This window comes from Ambystoma mexicanum, chromosome 7q (assembly GCF_040938575.1).
Source record: "Ambystoma mexicanum isolate Mex_15411 chromosome 7q, UKY_AmexF1_1, whole genome shotgun sequence".
NCBI classification, from domain to species: domain Eukaryota; kingdom Metazoa; phylum Chordata; class Amphibia; order Caudata; family Ambystomatidae; genus Ambystoma; species Ambystoma mexicanum.
In genome coordinates, this window is record NC_090941.1 from 1,041,785,051 (window position 1) to 1,041,806,667 (window position 21,617).

The 21,617-nt window shown below is 46.4% G+C and overlaps 1 protein-coding gene across 1 annotated transcript; it reads left to right on the top strand.

Moving 5' to 3' along the window:
• Positions 1 to 12,763: 12,763 nt before the first annotated feature.
• Positions 12,764 to 17,792, top strand: LOC138528114 (olfactory receptor 51E2-like). Its single transcript, XM_069639567.1, has 2 exons — positions 12,764 to 13,643; positions 17,740 to 17,792. The coding sequence occupies exons 1-2, from the start codon at positions 12,764 to 12,766 to the stop codon at positions 17,790 to 17,792; spliced, it is 933 nt and encodes a 310-aa protein (XP_069495668.1).
• The last annotated feature ends 3,825 nt before the right edge of the window (positions 17,793 to 21,617 follow it).

Here is a 21,617-nt window from a genome sequence, read left to right on the forward strand (position 1 = left end):
TTATGCCATCAAGAACACTTCAATCTAAAAATGTAACATCAGCCCAAACAGAAATGACATGGAGGGTCCTTGTATTCTCTCTTAGGAGCCAACCTATGAAACCTCCCGCCAAAACACCTCCATACAGAAGAAGACTACTTGCACGGGCAGTGAACACAGCCATTACTGTGCTCAATTAAAACCCCGCCACTTCTATATTAAGACAATTGCTATAATTACACTTTGTGCTCTAACTACCTCTCCCCATAGACATCACTCTAGATGTATTGGGAGTTATCTGTGTGTCACTCGTAGCTGTATTTTGGGGGTAGGAAATGTGTTACACTTAGATGAATTTTGGGGGTAGGAAATGCGTTTCACTTAGATACATTTTTGTGGTAGGAATGGTCTTGCACTTAAATGGATTTTGGGGGTAGGAAATGTGTTGCACTTAGATTGTTTTTTGGGGTAGGAAATGTTTTTCACTTAGATGGATTCCAGGGTAGGAAATGTGTTCCACTTAGATGGATTTCTGGGGGTAGGAAATGCATCACACTTAGATGGATTTTGGGGTAGGAAAAGTATTGCACTTAGATGGATTGTGGGGGTAAGAAAATCCTAAGACTCTAGATCCTAAAGCAGCCTGGCTTCCACACATAGAAGACAGTATAAGATAGCCAGTCTATTTTGCACTTTGAGGACAGCAACAATAGCCTGTCTATAGTGCCTGGAATAGCATATGACGGTAGCTTGTCTTCACACCGACGACCAGATCACACAGTAAGGTATGTATAAACGCGCTACTTCAATGGACATTCTGCTGCAGGTACGTCTACCCATCCACACACTTTAGAATACAGTGACAACCTGCAACAATTTTTGGTCTATCTGGGCACATATCAAGTCTTATGCACTATCGCTCTGTCGTGACCTCCTTCAGCACCCGTTCCCATGCCTGATCTATTGAGTTGCTTACTAGAGCCTAGCCAGCCCACCTAAATCTTAATCTTGGTCAAATGCAAACACACACTTTAAGCTTTTTTGAGAATGTTCTGATACCTGGACTTCGGTCTCCGAGGGCGTTCCTACCACAAAAGGAAAAAGACGCTATACAAATGACAACTACAATACAATACAACCTGCAGAACACAGCTCACATCTTGTTTTTCAACTAACGTCATAACTGCGCACCGAATTGCCTAAAGCATCTACCAAGGGAAGGCACCGTTCAATATACAGAAATTATCCCCACTTTTCATAGCCCTGTTTGTATACCTCCTAAAACTAACAAAGCCCCCTCCACAATTCTCCCACTACCCTGCATTGCACACTCAAAACCCCTACAGATGACCCAGACAACACCACGCAAACACAATGGAGCTATGACTAAGCGTGCCTCGCTAGCCCCATTCCACCAACATGACACTTAGCCTCTCAGATATTGGGTCATCCTTCCTGATAACATTCCCAAATAGTCTCTGCCAAATCCATGGAAGCATAATAGCACACAGGTCCGGGGATTCCTGACCTTCACCTATCAGCACCACAACATTCCCAATGGGTCTCTGCCATATCTATTGAAGCACACCAGCACACAGGTTCCGGGGATTCCTGACCTTCACCTATCAGCACCACAACATTCCCAAAAGATCTGCCAAATCCATGGAAGCACACCAGCACACAGGTCCTAGGGATTCCTGACCTTCACCTATCAGCACCACAACATTCCCAATGGGTCTCTGCCATATCTATGGAAGCACACCAGCACACAGGTCCCGGGGATTCCTAAACCTTCACCTATCAGCACCACAACATTCCCAATGGGTCTCTGCCAAATCCATGGAAGCACACCAGCACACAGGTCCCGGGGATTCCTGACCTTCACCTTTCAGCACCACAACATTCCCAAAGGGTCTCTGCCAAATCCATTGAAGCACACCAGCACACAGGTCCCGGGCATTCCTGACCTTCACCTATCAGCACCACAACATTCCAAATGGGTCTCTGCCAAATCCATAGAAGCACACCAGCACACAGGTCCCGGGATTCCTGACCTTCATCTATCAGCACCACAACATTCCCAATGGGTCTCTGCAAAATTCATGGAAGCACAACAGCACACAGCTCCTGGGGTTTCCTGACCTTCACCTATCAGCACCACAACATTCCAAATGGGTCTCTGCCAAATTCATGGAAGCACACCAGCACACAGGTCCCGGGGATTCCTGACCTTCACCTATCAGCACCACAACATTCCCAAAGGGACTCTGCCAAATCCATGGAAGCACAACAGCACACAGGTCCCGTGGATTCCTGACCTTCACCTATCATCACCACTCGCTTCATATCTGAATCTCCCACTTTCCAGATGCCAACCTCTTCCTCTTTCATTGCAGAGCCACTCACAGTGAGGTTAGCAGCAATTGGCAGTTAGGGAGAATTCTCAGAAATTTGCTAATTCCCTTCTACCTTAGAGACCCCAAGCTCTTTTAATTTCTAACCTGGAGAGAGTGAGACCTTTTCCCACTCTCTCATGTATTTTTTTCTGTGATTTATACTCTGTGTTTCTTTTGACTTTGAAGTCTGACAAACTCCATAGGCATCATCTTTGCATTGTGACACACAGCACCTTCAGTGCAGTGGCACAGGGAAGTCTCTGAGATTTCCCAAAGATTTAAATACCTTCTCTTGGTGAAACTACTGTTTCCAAGAGCAGTGAAGTAAAATTGTCTTTACTTACAATTTGTAACTTTCTAGACCCAGCACACACTATTTTACCATAGGGTGCTGGAGGGGTTATTTAGTATCCCCTTTGTCTAGTTTCTCATGTTACATTTTTACGTTACCCTTTCTGCAATTAATAGCTGGTGACAGTGGTTTACTTTTTACTACCATTGTGTGTTTTTACACCCGGCTGCGTTCGCAGCTGCAGTAAGTCACCCATGGGTGCCCTTTTTCGACCATTTCTTGTAGGAAAGGTCCATCTTGAGATTTACTCTGCGCGCCAAACTAGATTTGATCCCTTTGTTCATTTTGTCTTTGTTGGGATTAACGAATGAAGCCCGCTTCTGGCTCCAGTATGTCTGGCATGGGAAGGAAGTGAGGTAGGTGCCCGAAAATCCCTCTGCTTATCCCCTTGGTTACAGGAATGCACCCAAAGGTGATTGGCCGGCTGGCTGTCCTTGATGTATGATTGACAGCTAAGCTGGAAAGAATGGGAGAAACCTGCATAAAAGGCAAGGTTTGTTGGCTTGGAAGGCAGAGTCAACCACTGGACGAAGGAATCTGAAGAACTTGGAAGAGACGCCTGCTGCAAGTCCTGGACCGTTGGTTTGCCCGTTGAAGCCCTGCTGCTGTGCTGAAGCTCCAAATTCGTTTCGACTAGAGAAGCCTTGCAAGGAAGACTTCTCCCTTTGAGTTGGTGGGACCAATCAACCCCAAAGTGAACTCGTTTGGACATCCTCTCGGAGCTGGCTGTACTTCCACTGCTGTTGCTGCTGGAACCAAAGTGCCAGGGAGAGGAACACCAAATCGAGTGGATCATTTTCAAGTTGGACCCGAGTGCCAGGAAGATCCTTCAGACTTCCCTGAAGCTGGACTGACCAAGCCTGAGTCCTCAACAGAGTGCTGGACCTCAGATGCTAGGAAAGTCTGAAGTGATATCTGAGAACCGCAGTGTGTTGCTATTTGCTGTCAGACGCGAGGAGCTGAAACCACGAAGTTCTGCTCTTCGTGGACACCAACATTCCTCCTTGCCTCAGCATCCAGATACAGACATCGACCAGCTCAACACATCAGTTGGTAAACGGCCTTCCCTGCCAGTGCTTGCACTGTTCTGGTGCCACGTTAAAACACAGGGAAGTGCCCATTTGTGGCATGAGGAGTTGGTTCCCCTTCAACCGTGTGCAATTAGAGTGTAAGTGGGGCTAGTTCTTTGCGCTACCTCTCATCGTGCCACCAACCTACGACAGACTGGCATTTCCTCAATGCGCACCTCCTAGAAGCTCAGGTACGCAGCGTCCCGGGACGTACATCTTAACAGATTGAGACGCCTCACTACCAGTTCTGATACCGAGATGGATGACGGCCAGGAACTCCAAGAAGAGATCAGGCCTATGAGATCTGAAATGGCTGCTCTAAATCAGGAAAATGCCACATTGTGCCAGATGGTGGTCCAGGGAGCCGGCGCTAATCCCCAGGCCGAGGTTGTCATGACCCACACTGTACCGCTGAAGTTTGATGGGGATCCTAGACGTGTGCCTGAATTCTGCAATCACTGCAAGATCCACTTTATGTACCGATCTTTGCAATTCAGTCAAGACAAGGCTAAGATTTGTTACATCCTGGGAAATTTGACCAGGAATGTGCTGGCTTGGGCAGCGCCTCTAGTTGCAGCCAATAGTCCCATTCTTAACAACTTCGGGGCATTTGAGAAGGCCTTCCTGGACATTTTTCAGTCTCCCAACCTGGCCTCTGCAGCACAGAGCTTATATCAGTCGCTTCCGTCAGTTAGCCGCCGATTCACAATGGCCAGAAATAACCCAGAAAACTCTGTTCCGTCGGGGATTGAGGGAAGAGTATAAAGACGAGTTACTCCATATACCAGAACCAGACACCTTGCAAGCTCTCCAAGAACAAGTGCTTCGGATTGATCATCGATTAGCTGAACATAGGGGCGAAAGGCGGTGGTATAAAAGAACCCTCCCAAGACCTCTGTCTATGCCAGCAGGAGTACCAGGTACCACCGAGACCGGTTCAGAACCAATGCAGCTAGGTGGTGTCAGAGGTCCATTGACTGAAACCGAGAAGAAACGCTGGAGGAATTTGCAGTTATGTCTGTATTGTGGAGCTGCAGGTCATTACCTGGGAACCTGTCCCCTGCGACCCCAAGGAAGACGGAAAACTAAAGGGCCTGTCATGTATGGGGAAGGCAACGACAGGCCTTTCGTCTCTATCAGTCCTTCCTGGTTCTGAGGGTGTCCTGCGACCTATGCAGCCCGTGGTCCTCATGGTATTGAGGCTTGGAGTATCCTGACAGAACAAGTTGGTAGAAGCATATGGTCTTCTGGATTGTGGTGCCTCTGGCAACTATTTGGATGCTGACTTCGCCGTCAAGAACGGCATACCCCTTCTTGCTAAAGATTGTGCCATGTTGGTAGAAGTCATTGATGGAACCCCGTTGGCTTCCGTACCGATCCAACAACACTCTGGGGCTCTACAGCTCCAGATCGATGGACATCAGGAGATAATATCCCTGGATGTGATCAAGTCACCTGCTTATCCAATTGTTCTTGGGCTACCTTGGTTACTGCATCACAATCCTAATATTGATTGGCGAACCCGGACACTTGTGTTCAATTCAAATCGCTGTGTTCAAGAATGTTGTTTAGCAAGGGCTGTCCCTTAAGACCCTCATGGCAGTAATGAACATTGAGGGTGGATCAAGCCCGGGGATGAATGGAAGACGGCTTTTAAAACTCCATCTGGGCATTACGAGTATCGGGTTGTGCCATTCAGCCTGTGTAATGCCCCAGCTGTCTTCCAGCGTTTCATGGATGAGATATTTTTGGATTTGATTGGGATTACCGTCTGGGTTTACCTCAATGACATTCTGGTGTTTTCTTCGTGCTGGAAGAATCATGTCTCCCATGTGAAGGAGGTTCTCAGTCGATTGTCCTCAAACCATCTTTATGCCAAGGCCGAGAAATGCCTTTTTCACCAGGACAGCATTGAGTTCCTCGGTTATGTAATAAGTAGTTCTGGCATTCATATGGATCCTGCCAAGGTACGAGCTGTTCTTGAATGGAGACTGCCACATGATGTGAAATCCCTTCAACGCTTCCTGGGGTTCGTCAAATATTATCAATGTTTCATTACCCATTTTTCACAGTTGACCGCCCCTCTGACTCGTTTGACAAGCAGCAAGATACCATTTGTATGGGAGGCCGAGGCTACAGCAGCATTCAGGTGTCTCAAGGACGCTTACAGCACTTCTCCAATTTTGCATCGCACGGATGATGAGAGACTGTTCATTGTGGTGGTGATGCATCCGATTTCGCTGTGGGATCAGTTCTCATGCAAAAGGACCTAGATTCGGGAACGGAATTTCCGGATGCATACTATTCCCGAAAACTGACCCCCAGCGAGCGCAACTATGCAGTCATTGAGAAGGAGCTCCTGTCCATAAAAACAGCATTTGAAGAATGGTGACACCATCTATTAAGTGGAAGGTATCCAGTAGAGGTCCGTACCGATCATCGCAATCTGCAATATTTACGTTCCTTACAGTGTTGTACTTCTCATCAGGCCAGATGGGCCTTTTTCTTTTCTCACTACGACTTTGTCATCACTTACATTCCCAGTACGCAGAACCAGAAAGCTGATGCGCTTTCCCGTTCCCTTGAAGACGACATCGAACGGGACCATCAGGACCGTCCTTTGATCGCTTCAAGAAATATTTTGCTGCATCTCTCGCCTTTTCTGCGTTCAGTTTCCCGAGATACGTTGGCCAGCCCTGAACAATTAGCTTTGTTAAAACAGCCTCTTATCAGTGAGAAGAATGGCATGCTCTACTACAGCAACATACTGTACGGTCAGCTATACTGCAAGGTTCCCATGACTCCAAGATCGGAGGACATTAGGGCATTCGATCTACCCAAGAATTGATAGCCAGACAATTCTAGTGGTCAAGATGGGCTAGTCAGACCAGACGTAATGTGGAAAGCTGTCCTGTTTGTGTCCAGACCAAGAAACCCCAAAGAAAACCTTTGGGACTTTTACAACCCATTGAAACGCCACCTTATCCTTGGCACACCATTGCTACAGACTTCATCGACAGCTTCACCAAGATGGCTCATTTCATCCCCTTTTTCAGGATCCCCACAATGGTTCAAATGACATGGGCATTCTTTCACAAAATTTACCGTCTGCATGGGCTTCCAGAGAAGATACTTACCGATCGTGGATCTAACTTCATCTCGTCCTTTTGGAGCCAGCTTTGCCACCATCTTGATGTACAGCGAGCCCTCAGTTCAGGCTATCATCCACAGACTAATGGCCAGACTGAGCGAACGAACCAGACCTTGGAACAATGCCTGTGATGCTACACCAACGCTACCCAAACCAACTGGTCAGCTCATCTAGATCTAGCTGAAGTGGCATACAACAACGCGGTGCACTCTGCCAGTGGACTGAGCCCATATCAATGTACCTTTGGGTTACAACCCAAGCTCCTGCCATTACGTCCGGTTCAGCCCAGCACTGTGCCTTCCGCTGATCAGCTTGTGAACAAGATCCAGTAACTACACGCCTTGGCAGCGGGTACCCTTGATGGTGCTCACGAACGCATGAGGGGTCAGGCAGACAGATGGCAGAGCCGTGAACACGCTCTGCAGGTAGGGGATCAGGCATGGCTTTCCTCTAAGAACCTGCCCGTTCGTAATTTACCCACCAAACTCGCTCCACGCTACTTTGGGCCTTTTCGGATAATGAAATAGATTTCCTCTGTGGCATTCCGATTGTGGCTACCTTCATCTTGGTGGGTCCATCCCGTTTTTTACGTCTCCTTTTTGAAGCCTTACCTACCTGATCCCTGTGGTTGTTCTGGCTCTTGTCCCTCTGCCATTGATGTGGAAGGCACACCTGAGTTTAAAGTGCAGGAGATTTGTGATTCACTTATCTGACGGGGGGGTGCTCCAGTTTTTGGTGGACTGGAAGGGCAATCCCGCCTGTGATCGGACCTGGGAACCTCGGGGAAACGTACATGCTCCCCGTCTGGTTTGTGAATTCTTTCTTTGGCATCCTTGGAAGCCCGGGGCTCCTGGCCTTTCGGGAGGGGGCATAGTGTTAGGACATAGTGTTAGGACACCTACCCATCAGACGAGACCAGGGGAATCCGCATATCGGGTCCAGTCCTGGAGGTTTTACCCCCATTATCGCTGGTGGGGTCCCCGCTCCTTGGAGTCCTCAGTTTCCAGGGGCAGCGCTTCGCACATGTGCGTTCTGCCGCGTCCTGTGCTCCGTGCATGCACCTAGGGCAGCGGCGCATGGCTTGCATTGCAAGCCTCATTTTCACGCTGGATGGCCAGCACGGAATGACAGAGGCACATTGTGTTTCTGGCCTCGTTCTGATGGCTTCCTTATTACGCGGTCAGATCAGGAATTAGTCGCGTCTCAACGCGGCTAGGTTCCTGACCCTCCGCTTCGCTCCTGGCTACTTGCTGGTTATTTTTTTGCTCCTTGTACTTGCTCCTGGGTTCTGCCTGGCCTTACCCCTTCTTTAGGGGGTTTGGGTTCTTGGACTCCTTTTGTCTGGCCCCCTGCCTTTTGTAAGGGGTTTTGGGTTCTTATTTTTCCTGGTCCGGCCCCTTCGCCTTGGGTTGTTGGGTTCCTGGTTCCCTGAGCTTCCTTCCTTGGTTCTCCCCTTGTCCAGACCTGAGCCCTTTTTTCCCTGGCTTTCCAGTCTTATCCTGGGTAGCTTCCTCACTGTGTTGTCCTTGGTTGACCAGGCTCTTCCTTCTGCCCTGTGTGGTGTCCTTGTTCCAGTTTGGCGGTCCTCTGCCTGATCCTGCCTGCCTCCTGCCTCTAGCTTGGGTGCCTGCGCTTCGCGGACACCAACATTCCTCCTCGCCTCAGCATCCAGATACAGACATCGACCAGCTCAACACATCAGTTGGTAAACAACCTTCCCTGACAGTGCTTGCACTGTTCTGGTGCCACATTAAAACACAGGGAAGTGCCCATTCGTGGCGTCAGGAGTTGGTTCCCCTTCAACCCTGTGCAATTAGGGTAGAAGTGGGGCTGGTTCTTTGCGCTACCTCTCATCATGTCACCAACCTACCGGCAGACTGGCATCTCCTCAACGTGCACTTCCTGGAAGCTCAAGTACGCAGCGTCCCCGGGACGTATATTTTAACACTGTGTTGCACCGTGTCGTCTTGCTTCCAAGGCGAGCAAGTTGCCCCTGAGATATCCTCCCGAGACCATTAACCTGTCATGATGCCTATCCCCGGGCATCCAGACCAAGTCCATCAACCCCGGAAGCAGGCATCATGTTACCCAGAGAAAGCTCAGCAACCCCTGTTAGGGGCTATATGGGTACAGTCCTGGCGTCTATGGCCCCAGGCTTATATGGGGCATCAGTCCTGGTGCCATAGGCGTCAGGCTCATATGTTAAAACTTACCTGATGCAGACCATGCTGCAAGAGATCCAAGTCCATGTGAGGCTTGGAAGGGACTACTTTACCTAGGGACTATTTTGTTACTCGGTGTGGTTGTGGAGGAATACTTACCTGGGACTACTTTGGAGGCTATTTAATCCACGCCCGAAGAGCAGCACACGCTTCGCGTTATTCTGCATCCTGCAGCGTAACGCTCACCGTGCCTGCAGTCAGCATCCAGCCTCTTGCCATGCCCGCCTCGAGTCCAGAGCGCATAGAAAGAAGGGAAAGAAAAAGAAAGGTTAGAACAAGAACATTATTGGTTTTCTTACCTGATTCTGGATTCATCGCACCTTTGAACCAGAAACAGACTTTATCTTAAACACGTTGCATCGCCAGTAGCAGCGCCGCGCCATACTCACCGTTCCTCGCAGCATCTCTACGATCCGGCGCAGTCTGCATCATTATGTTGCCACATTCTAGCACCTAAGGGGGACAAGAAAACAACAAGGTGAGCCGAGGGAACAAACAAGGACAATCTCTTGCTGCCATATACTTACCTGATTTTACCGCCAGAGGTATTATTCACCAGTACGCCAAATCTTCTTACGCCGCACCTGTAAGAAAAGAGAAAGCAGCGAGTTAAACCTTGGCATCATTTAACAGACAGTGTGGGATAATACAGACTCTTACCTGAACACTTTCAGCTGCCACAAGACAATCTTCTTTTGGGTCTAAGCTGCAAGATAAGCAAAGGAATTGGACAAGAGTGATTATTCAGACATTTTTGAACTCTTAAGAACTATATACTTACGGTCCTTCGCGAGGAGGTTTGGAGCCAAGATTAGTCTAGAACTCTTCCAATATCCTCAAGCCAGTGAAGTAACTGGCCATCTACGTGCCCCTGCATTCCTCGCAGGATGGAGAGCTCATCATTCAAAACTATAAGGTGAGCTTTGTGAACGGGAATATCAGAGGTGATAAATGGGGACGCAGTGAGGGGCTATTACTCAAATCCACGGGTGGCTAATTCCCTTTCTCTGCCTTTAGGAGACTACTTCTATGGGTCAAGCAGACGAAGCTATGTGGGCCAGTCCAGTCAGTCATGTCTGCACTACGCATCACGTTGGTGGAGACTGTGGCTGTCCAGTTCCGCTCGACACCCCTGTGGGAGCCAGGTGAGCGTAACAGACCGTGTCGTCTTGCTTCCAAGGCGAGTAAGTTGCCCCTGAGCTATCCTCCCGAGACCATTAACCTTTGTTTTATTCCCCAATCTAACCTTTGCACCAACCTCAGTATTGCTCTAAATGTGCCAGTGATAAATCAATGTCCACAGTGTCCTAGCTATTTAAGTCACCTGAGGGTGTAGGAAGTGTCTGTGTGTCATCCCCAATGGGTATCATCTTGTTTAGAGAAACTAAAAGTGTGTTTTGAAGTGTATTATAATGGTTACATGTTTTGCTCCCTTCTGAAGAAGGTTTATTTAACTGACTGTTAAATAAATGAATAATTGATGAATAATGAATAATAAATGAATAATTGTTTAATCAAGAAACCTTGAGTGTGTTTATTTGAATAACTGTCACATTGAAACTCTGTGTTACAACCCTACTGCTCACATTGACATCTCTTGAGATAAGCCTGGCTGCTCAGCCACACTACCAACCTGTGTAGCACAGAGTTATTTGCCGAATATCTGTAACAACAAACTCATGGAAATATATAGGGGGTTGGGGGCGGCTAAGGGATATATGGGGGGATAGAGAAAATAATAGGGGAGTGGTGGCTTGGGGAGCTACCCGCCAAAATAAAAAAAATAAAAATGTCAATTTTTTTTTTCGGTTACAAAATTTCAGAAAAAAACACATAACAAATAAATGTGGATGAAACAACATAGTACCGTACAATACACAGATATGTTTTATGGTGATTAGGGTTCCCTTAAGACACCAAATGGCCAGTAAACTACATATTTTTTACAAATAAGTACGGGAAAAAGTGGAAAAAGTGTTCAGGGCGCCTGCCACATAAATCTTTACTGATTGCGGTGACAGATTCTAACCAACGTGTACAACGTGGCACAATGAGTACTAGTCCAGTAATGAATTGCATCAATCCATTTCTGTCCTAGGACAAATGTTTTTTTTTAACAGGGTCACATGTTAGCTCTGATCCAAATAGAGGTGCCATTTTATTTTGCTATTTGTTTATCAACAGGGTGTTTTTTGAAACACAAAGGTCTTGCTATAAAAGGCAATCACAGTGAGCAGAGGCAGTCTAGGATAAGGTGCCTTTACATAAGGGCATTGTTGTAGGGAAGGTGGCGCGCGCGCCAGGTGGTGAAGGGGTACGACAAGGAACATAAACCAGGGACAGAGACTGGAGGACATTATTACATTTGTAAAAGGCTTGTAGCTCACACAGAAGTCCAGTTTGCTGAGCACACGAGCAGAGATAAGGGTTCAGTCAAATAGTGTGTGAGGTACGGGTGGACTTTTCAATGGGTAATGAATCCCTATGGGGTCAGCCTGCTTTATGCAAGCACTAGTGAGGAGCTCATTTGCAGTTGTATAGCGGAGAGGAAGGAAGGGGGCATAAACGCTAGTTGCGTTCAACCTCTCCTTTCCACTAAACTAATGTTTGGATATGTGGCGTGGTGTGAATGGAAGGAATTAACGCCTGCACTTTGATCAACATTACTGCAAGTTCATCTTCTGCTCCTTGAGCAGGGCAACCTCTCTGCACTTTGATCAACATTACTGCACTTTCAGCTTACGCTCTTTGAGCGGGTCAACCTCTCTGCACTTAACCTTGGGCCCTGCTGGACCGAACACTTTGTCCCCCCCACCATCTCCACTGTCTCTTCATTATCTTAATGTAGGAGGACCAGTTAGTTCATCTGTCCTGTGTCCTTCCGACCCCTACCATTTTCCATCCCCCTCCTGAGCTTAGTCTCAACTGTACCACTTCATGCACTTGCGCTAGGAGAAATGTCGTCAGGCACAATATGCTAGTTTTTATGTTATATCATTCGTAATCTTCAAAGCCTAAGGCTGACTACTGTATTCCCTTGTTCCCTTCTCGCCTTGCAGCACTTTGAAGCATTTCACCTGTGAATAACTACGTAATTAACAAACAATAAATAAATAAAAGCCTTACTCAAATCTGTTATGCCTTCCATTCACGTTACGCCATGATGAAAATGAGTTCCTCACTAGTTACCTGCATCTATCTCCCACTCCTTAATTGTTACACATGTCCACACACTTGACTCCTGTCATACTGGCCATGCCTACACCCATACCAACATGTGATCACAAAAAGGGCAAGGGCAGAGAAATCAGGTTGGGAAATCAATGTAATTGGGCACATGTGCTTAGTGCCAAAGGTACTGTATGATCTCTGAACTATCCAAGTTTGAAAGGACTGCTAAATCAAAAGCAAATACTGCTAAATTGCAATTGAAGACGATTATAGAAAATCTACATTGTAATGTCATTGTTTGTTTATGTATACACCTATGTATTAATACTAAACATGTGTTCATTTATGTGGCTAATTGTGTTATGTTTTTTTTTAATTTCAGAAAATGAAGGCATCTGGTGAGCTGTGACTTCCTGTTCATCATGCCCGCATTTAATGACAGCAGATATGACCCATCTGCATTCATCCTGATTGGATTTCCTGGGCTGGAAGCGGCCCATGTCTGGTTGGCGTTCCCCTTCTTCCTCATGTACCTCTTTGCACTCATCGGAAACTCCATCATCCTGTATATCATAAGGACGGAGCCAAGCCTGCATGAGCCCATGTACCTGTTTCTGGCAGTGCTGGCTGCTCTTGACATACTCCTATCCACTAGCACCATGCCCAAAGTATTAGTCCTCCTGTGGTTCGGTGTAACTGAGATTTCCTACAATGGCTGCCTGGTCCAGATGTTCTTGATCCATTCCCTGTCAGCTATAGAATCCACGGTCTTATTGGCCATGGCGTTTGACCGCTACACTGCTATCTGCCATCCACTACGGCATTCGTCCATCTTGACAAACCCCAGAATATCATGGATTGTACTGGTGGCAGTAATCCGAGGCTCTCTGTTCTTCACACCACTCCCCCTCCTAATTAAACGGTTGCCAATTTGTGGCAGCAGGGTGCTTTCTCATTCATACTGTGTCCATCAGGATGTCATGAAGCTCGCCTGTGCAGATACTACACCGAATATTGTGTATGGCTTAGGCGCGATTCTCATTGTCATGGGAGTCGACGTACTGCTCATTTCTGTGTCATATGTTCAGATTTTGAGAACAGTCTCCCGTCTGTCCCATAGGGAATGCTTGAAGGCATTTAACACTTGCATATCCCATATAACTGCAGTACTGATCTTTTATACCCCATTGATAGGTTTGTCCGTTGTTCACCGATTCGGAGATCGCTCGTCTCCAACCGTCCATATTGCGATGGGTGACATCTATCTCTTTCTCCCTCCTGTCCTTAACCCAATAGTGTATGGTATGAAAACTACCCAGATAAGAAGGAAGATTGTAAAATTGTTCCACGGGACGTAATTATAAAACCCATAGGATGCAATGTTTTCAAAGATGTGCACTTGCTTATCGCACCATTGAGGTATGTTTTAAAGTTTGATCCATCACTTTCTTTTGCCTCACGTATCACCTCCAGGGCTCGCTCATGTCGTTTTCATCTCTTCAATCTACATTGTGCTCGTCCTTATAGCTCCTTCCCTACTACGTGCTACTCCCCACATTTTTTCTTATCTTCTCCCGTTTCAACTACTGCTCTGCTCTTTTACTTGATCTTTCACCCTCCTCCTCCTCGACCCTCTTCACTCTGTTGGCAATTTGGCTGTGCGTCTTCTGTTCCGTCTTCCTTCCTGTTCTTCTATTTCCTGATCTTGGCATCTATCCTCACATTTGACTCCTGCCTCCTCTTTCACATGCTCTGCATTGTTTTAAAATTCCCACATGATCACACCCCCACCCTTTTATTCCCGCCTCTCTCTCTCTCTCTGCCTCCAATTTCTTTTTCTACTCACTGCTCCCAAGAATCCCTGTGCTTCTCTGCGTTTCTGTTCCTTTTCTCTGTTGGCCCCTAAATATTGGAACTCCCTACTTCTATTTATTTATTCCTCTTCCTCTGTTCATACTTTTTGTATTTCGCTGAAAACTCCTCTTCTCTTTCCTCTGTCCGGCTCCTGAATCTAAATGTCATTTCCTTCTGATCGTCATTGCACTAATTCGTACTGTTGTTATTTGTATTCTTTTGTCAAGCGCTTTGGCAAAAGCACTCAATAAATGAAAATAAAAACCAATGCATATGCAACTGCACCTTTGAGGTCCATTATAAAGTTCTAATAACTTGGGTACCTTTTTACATTTAGACCAATTATATCAAATTAAATGGTTAAGAAGACATGGGGCCTCATTACGAGTGTGGCAGAATTTGAATCGGAAATACTTCAAAAAAAGTGTACCGCTACCACCAATCATTTTGCCAGCAAGTGGCAAGGTGGTTGTTTTTGTCCCCAGTTAGCAGCCAACTGGCAGTCAATTGAGATTTGGACCATTTACAATAGACAGTAATTCGGCCCTTGATACATTCTTTGTTTTCTGTAGGTCATACTTTCTACCAAGTGAGTGATATATTCCCTCATACTCAATTCCAATGTCTTGATATAGGGCCTGATTCATGGAAGGTTTTCCTATGGGATTGCACCATTATAAAACGCTTCTTTGAATCAGGCCCATAGTGGTGCAGTGAAAGCAATGGTAAATCCATTATCGTAAACCCATTACCGCCACAGTTTCCCTGTACAGCCAGACTCATAATGACGGTGGACAGTGATGAAACGGAGACTGGTGATGTGATGGAACCCTATCTGTTGTAGAATTGTCTCAATTTGCCAGGATTAGGCCATCCTGTTGGCAAGTAAGGTGCAATGTTGGATTGCACGGGATAACTGAAATCCCCTTCCATGTACTAAACCACCATGTACCATCAAGCGTCCCGGGTCACACATCATGAACGTCACCTCCAGTGTCAAGTTGCAAGATATGATAGTTTGATATGATATGATAGTTTATTTATATAGCGCCTATACACATGTGTTTCAAAGCGCTTCAAGGCAAGGGAGGGAACAAGGGAAAAAACAAGGACATTCTTACAGGCCATGAACAGTACGGTTGTGAAATTAACAATCGTACTCGGCCTGATGACATTTCAGATAGTGCAAGAGCTAAAACATAGATAAGGAAGGGAGGGGGAGAGTGGGGAGGAAATGGAAACAGACAGGGACTACCGTTCTAGGCCTGACAACATTTCTGGTAGAGCCGGAAAAAAAACAAGAGGTGAGGGAGAGGGGTGCAGAAAGGTAGAGGAGGAACAAAACAAGCGACTATCATATTAGGCCTGACGACATTTCAGATAGTGCTGAAGGGGTTTGGGGAGGAAAAAACCAGTAAGGGGAGAGAAGAGGAGACAGACGAGGTTGCTATCATACTAGGTCCAGGGACAATTCTGATAGAGTAAGTGCATAGAAGAAAGTAAGGGGAGGAGATAGGAAAAGGGAGAAGGGAAAGTAGGAGAGAACACAGAGTTAGCAGTCAAAAGAGGGGAGAAGCACGAGGGGAGAGTGAATACAATTGCAGAAGTCAGTAGTACCACATAATGTTGCAAGCCAGGATACAATATGAAGATGGGAACAGCATGATTCAGGCCACCATGAGTACAAGATGCAAAGGAAGTCCAGCATGAGAGTTGAGAAGGGTGACACACCGTGAATCAATGAAGTCCATAAAAGTCAAATCCAGCATTGTCCACAAGACGGTGATGGTGAAACCAGAATGTATCAGGACAGACTCCTGCAGAAGTAGGCTTGAGTGGGGTGAGGGGGGAGCAGGGTAGAAGAATTAAGCAAAACAGGCAACACCTGTGTGCGAGAATGGGGGGCACAAGGGAACATCATGGGGGGACCAGAGGGAGTAACACATGTTGGTGCATGCCTACCTGCTGTCTGAGCAGGGGGTCGGACCCTGGGTCCTCCTGGTCCGAACAGGTCCAAACAGGAATTTCCTTTTTCATCATCTGCCTTTCGCTTAGGACTCCCGGGCGAGAGACGCACTTGATCTAATAGTTAGGAGTAGGAAAAAAGAGGCAGGGCTAAGAAGGTGGGTGGTGCTTGCTAAGTGGTGAAAAAGAGCGTAAAACAGGAAGGCACCAGGTGGGCGGGGCTTGCAAAGTGGTGGAAAAGAGCAGCAAACAGGAAGGCACCAGCTGGGCTGGGGCTTAGGCCAGGTGACCTAGATCCACTTGCACCTGTTCCCCATCTGCAAAGGAAAAGAGGCTGGAGGGCTCCTTAAGTAGGAAAAAGGAGCGGCAAACAGGAAAGCACCAGGTGGGCGGGTCTTGCTAAGTGGTGAAAGAGAGCGGCAGGCTGGAAGGCACCAAGTGGGCGGAGCTTAGGCCAGGTGACCTAGATCCACTTGCACCTGCTCCCCAACTGCAAAGGAAAAGAGGCTGAGGGCTCCTTAAGTAGGAAAAAGGAGCGGCAAACAGGAAAGCACCAGGTGGGCAGGGCTTGCTAAGTGGTGAAAAAGAGCGGCAAACAGGAAGACACCAGGTGGGCGGGGCTTGCTAAGTGGTGAAAGAGAGCGGCAGGCAGGAAGGCACCAAGAGGGCGGAACTTAGGCCAGGTGACCTAGATCCACTTGCACCTGCTCCCCAACTGCAAAGGAAAAGAGGCTGGAGGGCTCCTTAAGTAGGAAAAAGGAGCGGCAAACAGGAAAGCACCAGGTGGGCGGGGCTTGCTAAGTGGTAAAAAAGAGCGGCAGACAGGAAGGCACCAGGTAGGCGGTACTTGCTAAGTGGTGAAAAAGAGCAGCAAACAGGAAGGCACCAGGTGGGCGGGGCTTGCTAAGTGGTGAAAGAAAGCGGCAAACAGGAAGGCACCAGGTGGGCGGGGCTTAGGCCAGGTGACCTAGATCCACTTGCACCTGCTCCCCATCTGCAAAGGAAAAGAGGCTGGAGGGCTCCTTAAGTAGGGAAAAAGAGCGGCAAACAGGAAGGGACCAGGTGGGTGGGGCTTGCTAGTTGTTAAAAATGAGTGGCAGGCAGGAAGGCACCAGGTGGGCGGGGCTTAGGCCAGGTGACCTAGATCCACTTGCACCTGCTCCCCATCTGCAAAGGAAAAGATGCTGGAGGGCTCCTTAAGTAGGGAAAAGGAGCGGCAAACAGGAAGGCACCAAGTGGGTGGGGCTTGCTAAGTGGTGAAAAAGAGCAGCAAACGGGAAGGCACCAGGTGGGCGGGGCTTGCTAAGTGGTGAGCACACAGAAGCACCAACTGTGATTGACATGGTCTGTGTACATATGTGAGACTTTAGCTAAGTCATACAGAAAAAAAGAAAATTGATAATCACAGTTATTGATTTTATGTTTCATTCTATACATGTTTTGATAATGTTTAACTGGTGCATCAACTTCGTCATAGATACAAGGTTATGTTGAACCAATGTTTTTAGAATTGTACCAAAGTGCCATTAAAAACATTCGACTCAATACCACATCACTGAGTTTATTAATTATTGTGAAGGTTTGCTTACAAAGCAGAAACAAGACCAATGGACCCACGGTTTCTGCCGATGACTGGGAATTAATCATATGTCACATGGCTCATACTGGTGTCAATCCAGGGCCAACCCCCTCACCTATTCTTTCACATTGCTGCTGCTATCAGCTGTTGCCAGTCACTGAGGACACAAGGAGAGAGTTCAAACGTGTTTGTTATTGGCTAAGTGTTGAGCATGTTGGCAGTGTCAACCGACATTGTGACTTCTCCACTCTCAGGTGTCATTGCTGAAAGAGAATTAGGGGTCTGTGGGATTTGTGAGTAGAGAAATGCAACAGGGGAGAAAGAGCAATTAGGTAATGGAGAGGACACTGAAACACATTGTCTCAGTGCTCTCCCCATCCAATGTTCTCCTTATCACCTGCAGTATACGACCTGCTAGCTACACTTCCGGCGATTATGAGAACGGAAGGCAATCATTTAAAGTTTAGAAAACTCCGGAAGACTCACCTGTTCAGGAAACTCAGGAGTCCCAGCTACTGTCTTAGTTCACTTAGTCAGATACAGGAGTTTTTTTTTTATAGCTTTGTGTTTGTTTTGTCAAAGCGCCCTGATGCCTGCGGGCGGCCGGTGCTATATAAGATGATATACATACATACATACATACAAGGTTTTTATGCTATGTTCTATTCTGCAAATGTGCACTTATTAAACACACCTTCTCCTGGCACTAAGGTTATTCCTTTATTTAAAAAAAACGTCTGCATACAGTGTCTAATCGGTGTGCAGTCAAAATGTCGAATCAATAATTTCGAATATTTGAAAAAAAAATGTCGAAAAAAGTGTTGAATATTTATTTTTTTATTTGATATGTTTTTTTTGAGGTTTAGATAATAAAATAAGGGTTATTTTTAAAAAAAGGCGGGGTCGGGGGGAACACCCCATATAAAAAATATATTTAAAAAAATGCAATTTTTTTTTCGACATTATTGATTCGACAATAATGCATTTAAAATCATTGATTTCGAAAATATGACTATAAACCTGTCTATATATAATGGTTGTGTTGAGCTATCCCTTGATAGTGCGCCGAAAAATAATGGAATGGCAAGTAGTGATGATTAATCAATTCCTGTTTATTTTTGTGATGTTAGAGCCTTTGTGGATGACACGTGTTTCGGCAGAGCTGCCTTTATCGAATCCAGGCTATATAGATAGCTCATAAGTCACTGCATAATGCATAAAGGTGCTGAAGTTCACAGGGATGAATCCCTCCTGATACAAAGAAGTCCTCCGTATGTACGAGTGTCCTGTCTAATCGCTGTTGGTAGATCATCTGAAGAGAAACGCCTTCAAGATGTGTCTGCATCTGTGGTCATCACTAGTTGGTCTCAGTGGCAATTAATTGCTGCGCAAACTGAGAAAGCCCTGCCCCGCTGTCCTGCCGTGCAGATCTTCAGAGCTGTCCACAGATTGGTATTAGCTGATCAAAGAGTCAGCAATGGTAGTTATCGCTGAGATCCTTCTGCTGTGAAACTAAAGCCACACTCATGGCGACCCCAGTGTTTCATGCTCAGCACCTTAGACGCAGTGCGTCAACTACTGGCAACGCGGGGGGTCAGAGCTGGCGCTCCGTGATGTCATTTCCTCAGTTGTGTGAAGACTTTGCAGGTGTGCTTTTGGTATCCCTAGGTAGCTTCTATATGTATAATCCAGGTGTGAGCGCACCAGAGAAATCCTCCCTTGAACCCTGCATGGGAAGGTAAGCACTAGGAACATGTGGATATGGGTTTGATGTATTAAATTCTACCAGCGTCACCTGTGCCTCCATTGACATCTCCACGTCCATCATCACCGCTGAATCCTTAGGATTAGAGAAGGTGCTGGACATGGACACGTCTCGCGTGGCGAGATCTGTTAATGCCATGTCAACCTTGGAGCTCCTACCCCCAGGTTCTCTGCTCTTGATGGGCTGAATGGTCAATAAGGAGGGTGCTTTATACAAGGGTTTCCACAGGAATTGTAGGATTCCTTGCCTTTCTAAATAATATTTGAATTCCCTCTATAGCTGTATGTCTGGACACCCATGTTTGGAAACTCCACAATCCAGTTCAGGAATCAGTGATGAAAAAGAAATGAACACCCATGTGTGTGTCTGTTGGCTAAAAATGAATGATTCAATCCGTCAGATAGTCTTTCCTCTTCCCCCTGCTGAAAAATCCACCAGCTGCCCCCATAGTAGCGCAGCATCCTCGATCCATCTAACGCCGTCCAGTAAGGATATTAGTGTTTCTTCTGTTCACAGCATATGCTGGATGCCAGCCTGAGTGTTCTATAAGACCTCACTTCTGTAAGTGCCTATAAGTGCCTGCACCCGTTGAGTGCCCATATTTTGCAGTATGGCCTAACATTAAAGCTGTGCAGAGAAGCAACTTCCATTTTTGTCATCAACAGCTTTTGAGGTTGCCCTTTTAAAATTCTGCAAGACCACTACAGGTACCCAATGATTATCAAGCAACTGTCTAATGTGATTGGCAATAAGGTGACGTTGGCCAATTTCTAGTAACTCAGGCAGGACAAGGGCCCAGAAATGATCCTGAGTGCTTATTGCCCATTATTGGGCGTTACCTATAGTTAAAGGCCTCAATGGTTCACTTAGGGCCCGATATTGAGCTCATGTGGAAAGCAGGCATTTTTCCCTTCTCAGGAGGTTGGAAGGACTGGAGAGCAGATGTCATGCGCTTTCCACCTGTAAAAGTTGACACAATCTGGCTTTGTTATTTCAGTAAAAAACAAAAAATGGTGGTAGAGACTGAGAAATGCTTTCATTATAAAAGTAAAATGTGTGCTGTAGATGTGAACAACACCTCAGAGGTGCCGTATTTTAAGTACTTTTTTACATGCAAAATATATGCTTTGCTAGGAGAATGCAATCACGGTGCCTGACCTGCATTAGTGAAAGTTGCTATGGCTGTTGTGTGGCTGGTAATCTGGCACATGCCAAAGCTGAGGATTTGATCTTTGTACTTAACATTCCTTCTTTTTCAGAATATGGTGATTTTAAGAAATGTGCTGTTCCTGCTTGTAACAACACATTTCCATTTTTACGTGCACCTCTAACGGCCCGATTTTGAGCACATGATAAAATTCATGTGTAAAGCAAACATTCTTCAATGCAGTTTCCAGCCCGACCATTCTGAGGTGAGTAGAAGGGTTGCAGGAAAGATGTTGTTGTGGGAGAAACATGTGCTCCTGCAGCACTACGAGTACATCTTTAACGTCTGCCACTTTTCCAATTTGCTAAAGTGTCCATAAGCGTCCAACAATTTAGAAAAAGGTTGCTGCAGTCTGAGAAATGCTATTTTTAGAAAGGGAACACATGTGCAGTGGTGGTGTATGGCACCTAACAGGAGTCATATTTTAACTCCTGCTTTTTGACATACAAAAGCAGGGCTTTGCCAGGAGAATACCCTCACAGTCCCTGCCTTGCACTCCTGGTGGTTATTAGGGCTGTTGTCAGGCTGCAAATCAGGCACATGCAAAAAGCCAAGGCGTTATGCCCCTGCACCACATTCCTTCTTTGTTAGAATATAATGCTTTTAAGGAAAGTGTTCCTTCTACATGGAAGAACACGTTTCTATTTTTGCATGCATCTGAGAATTGGGCCCTGAAGTGGGACCTGAATTGTTAAATGCCTTTCAATGCTGAAGTAAAGATTATCCCATGACAAAGGCCACTCATATGGCCTCCAATACTTCATTACAGAAGTCAATGAATCCAAATGCTTTGAGAAAATGTTCCTTGTGAATCACCTTTTGATCTTGTTTTATCCTGCTGTGATCATAGGTGTTCTTTTTAAAGCAGAATTTAGGTGGAGCAGGTCTCCAGATCCTTCACCCAAA

Excerpts from the sequence above, each read along its gene's own strand:
- LOC138528114 (XM_069639567.1), top strand. The coding sequence starts at position 12,764 with ATGCCCGCATTTAATGACAGCAGATATGACCCATCTGCATTCATCCTG. Across the intron at positions 13,644-17,739 it reads CCTTAACCCAATAGTGTATG|GTTTGCTTACAAAGCAGAAA; the intron begins GTATGAAAACTA and ends ATTATTGTGAAG.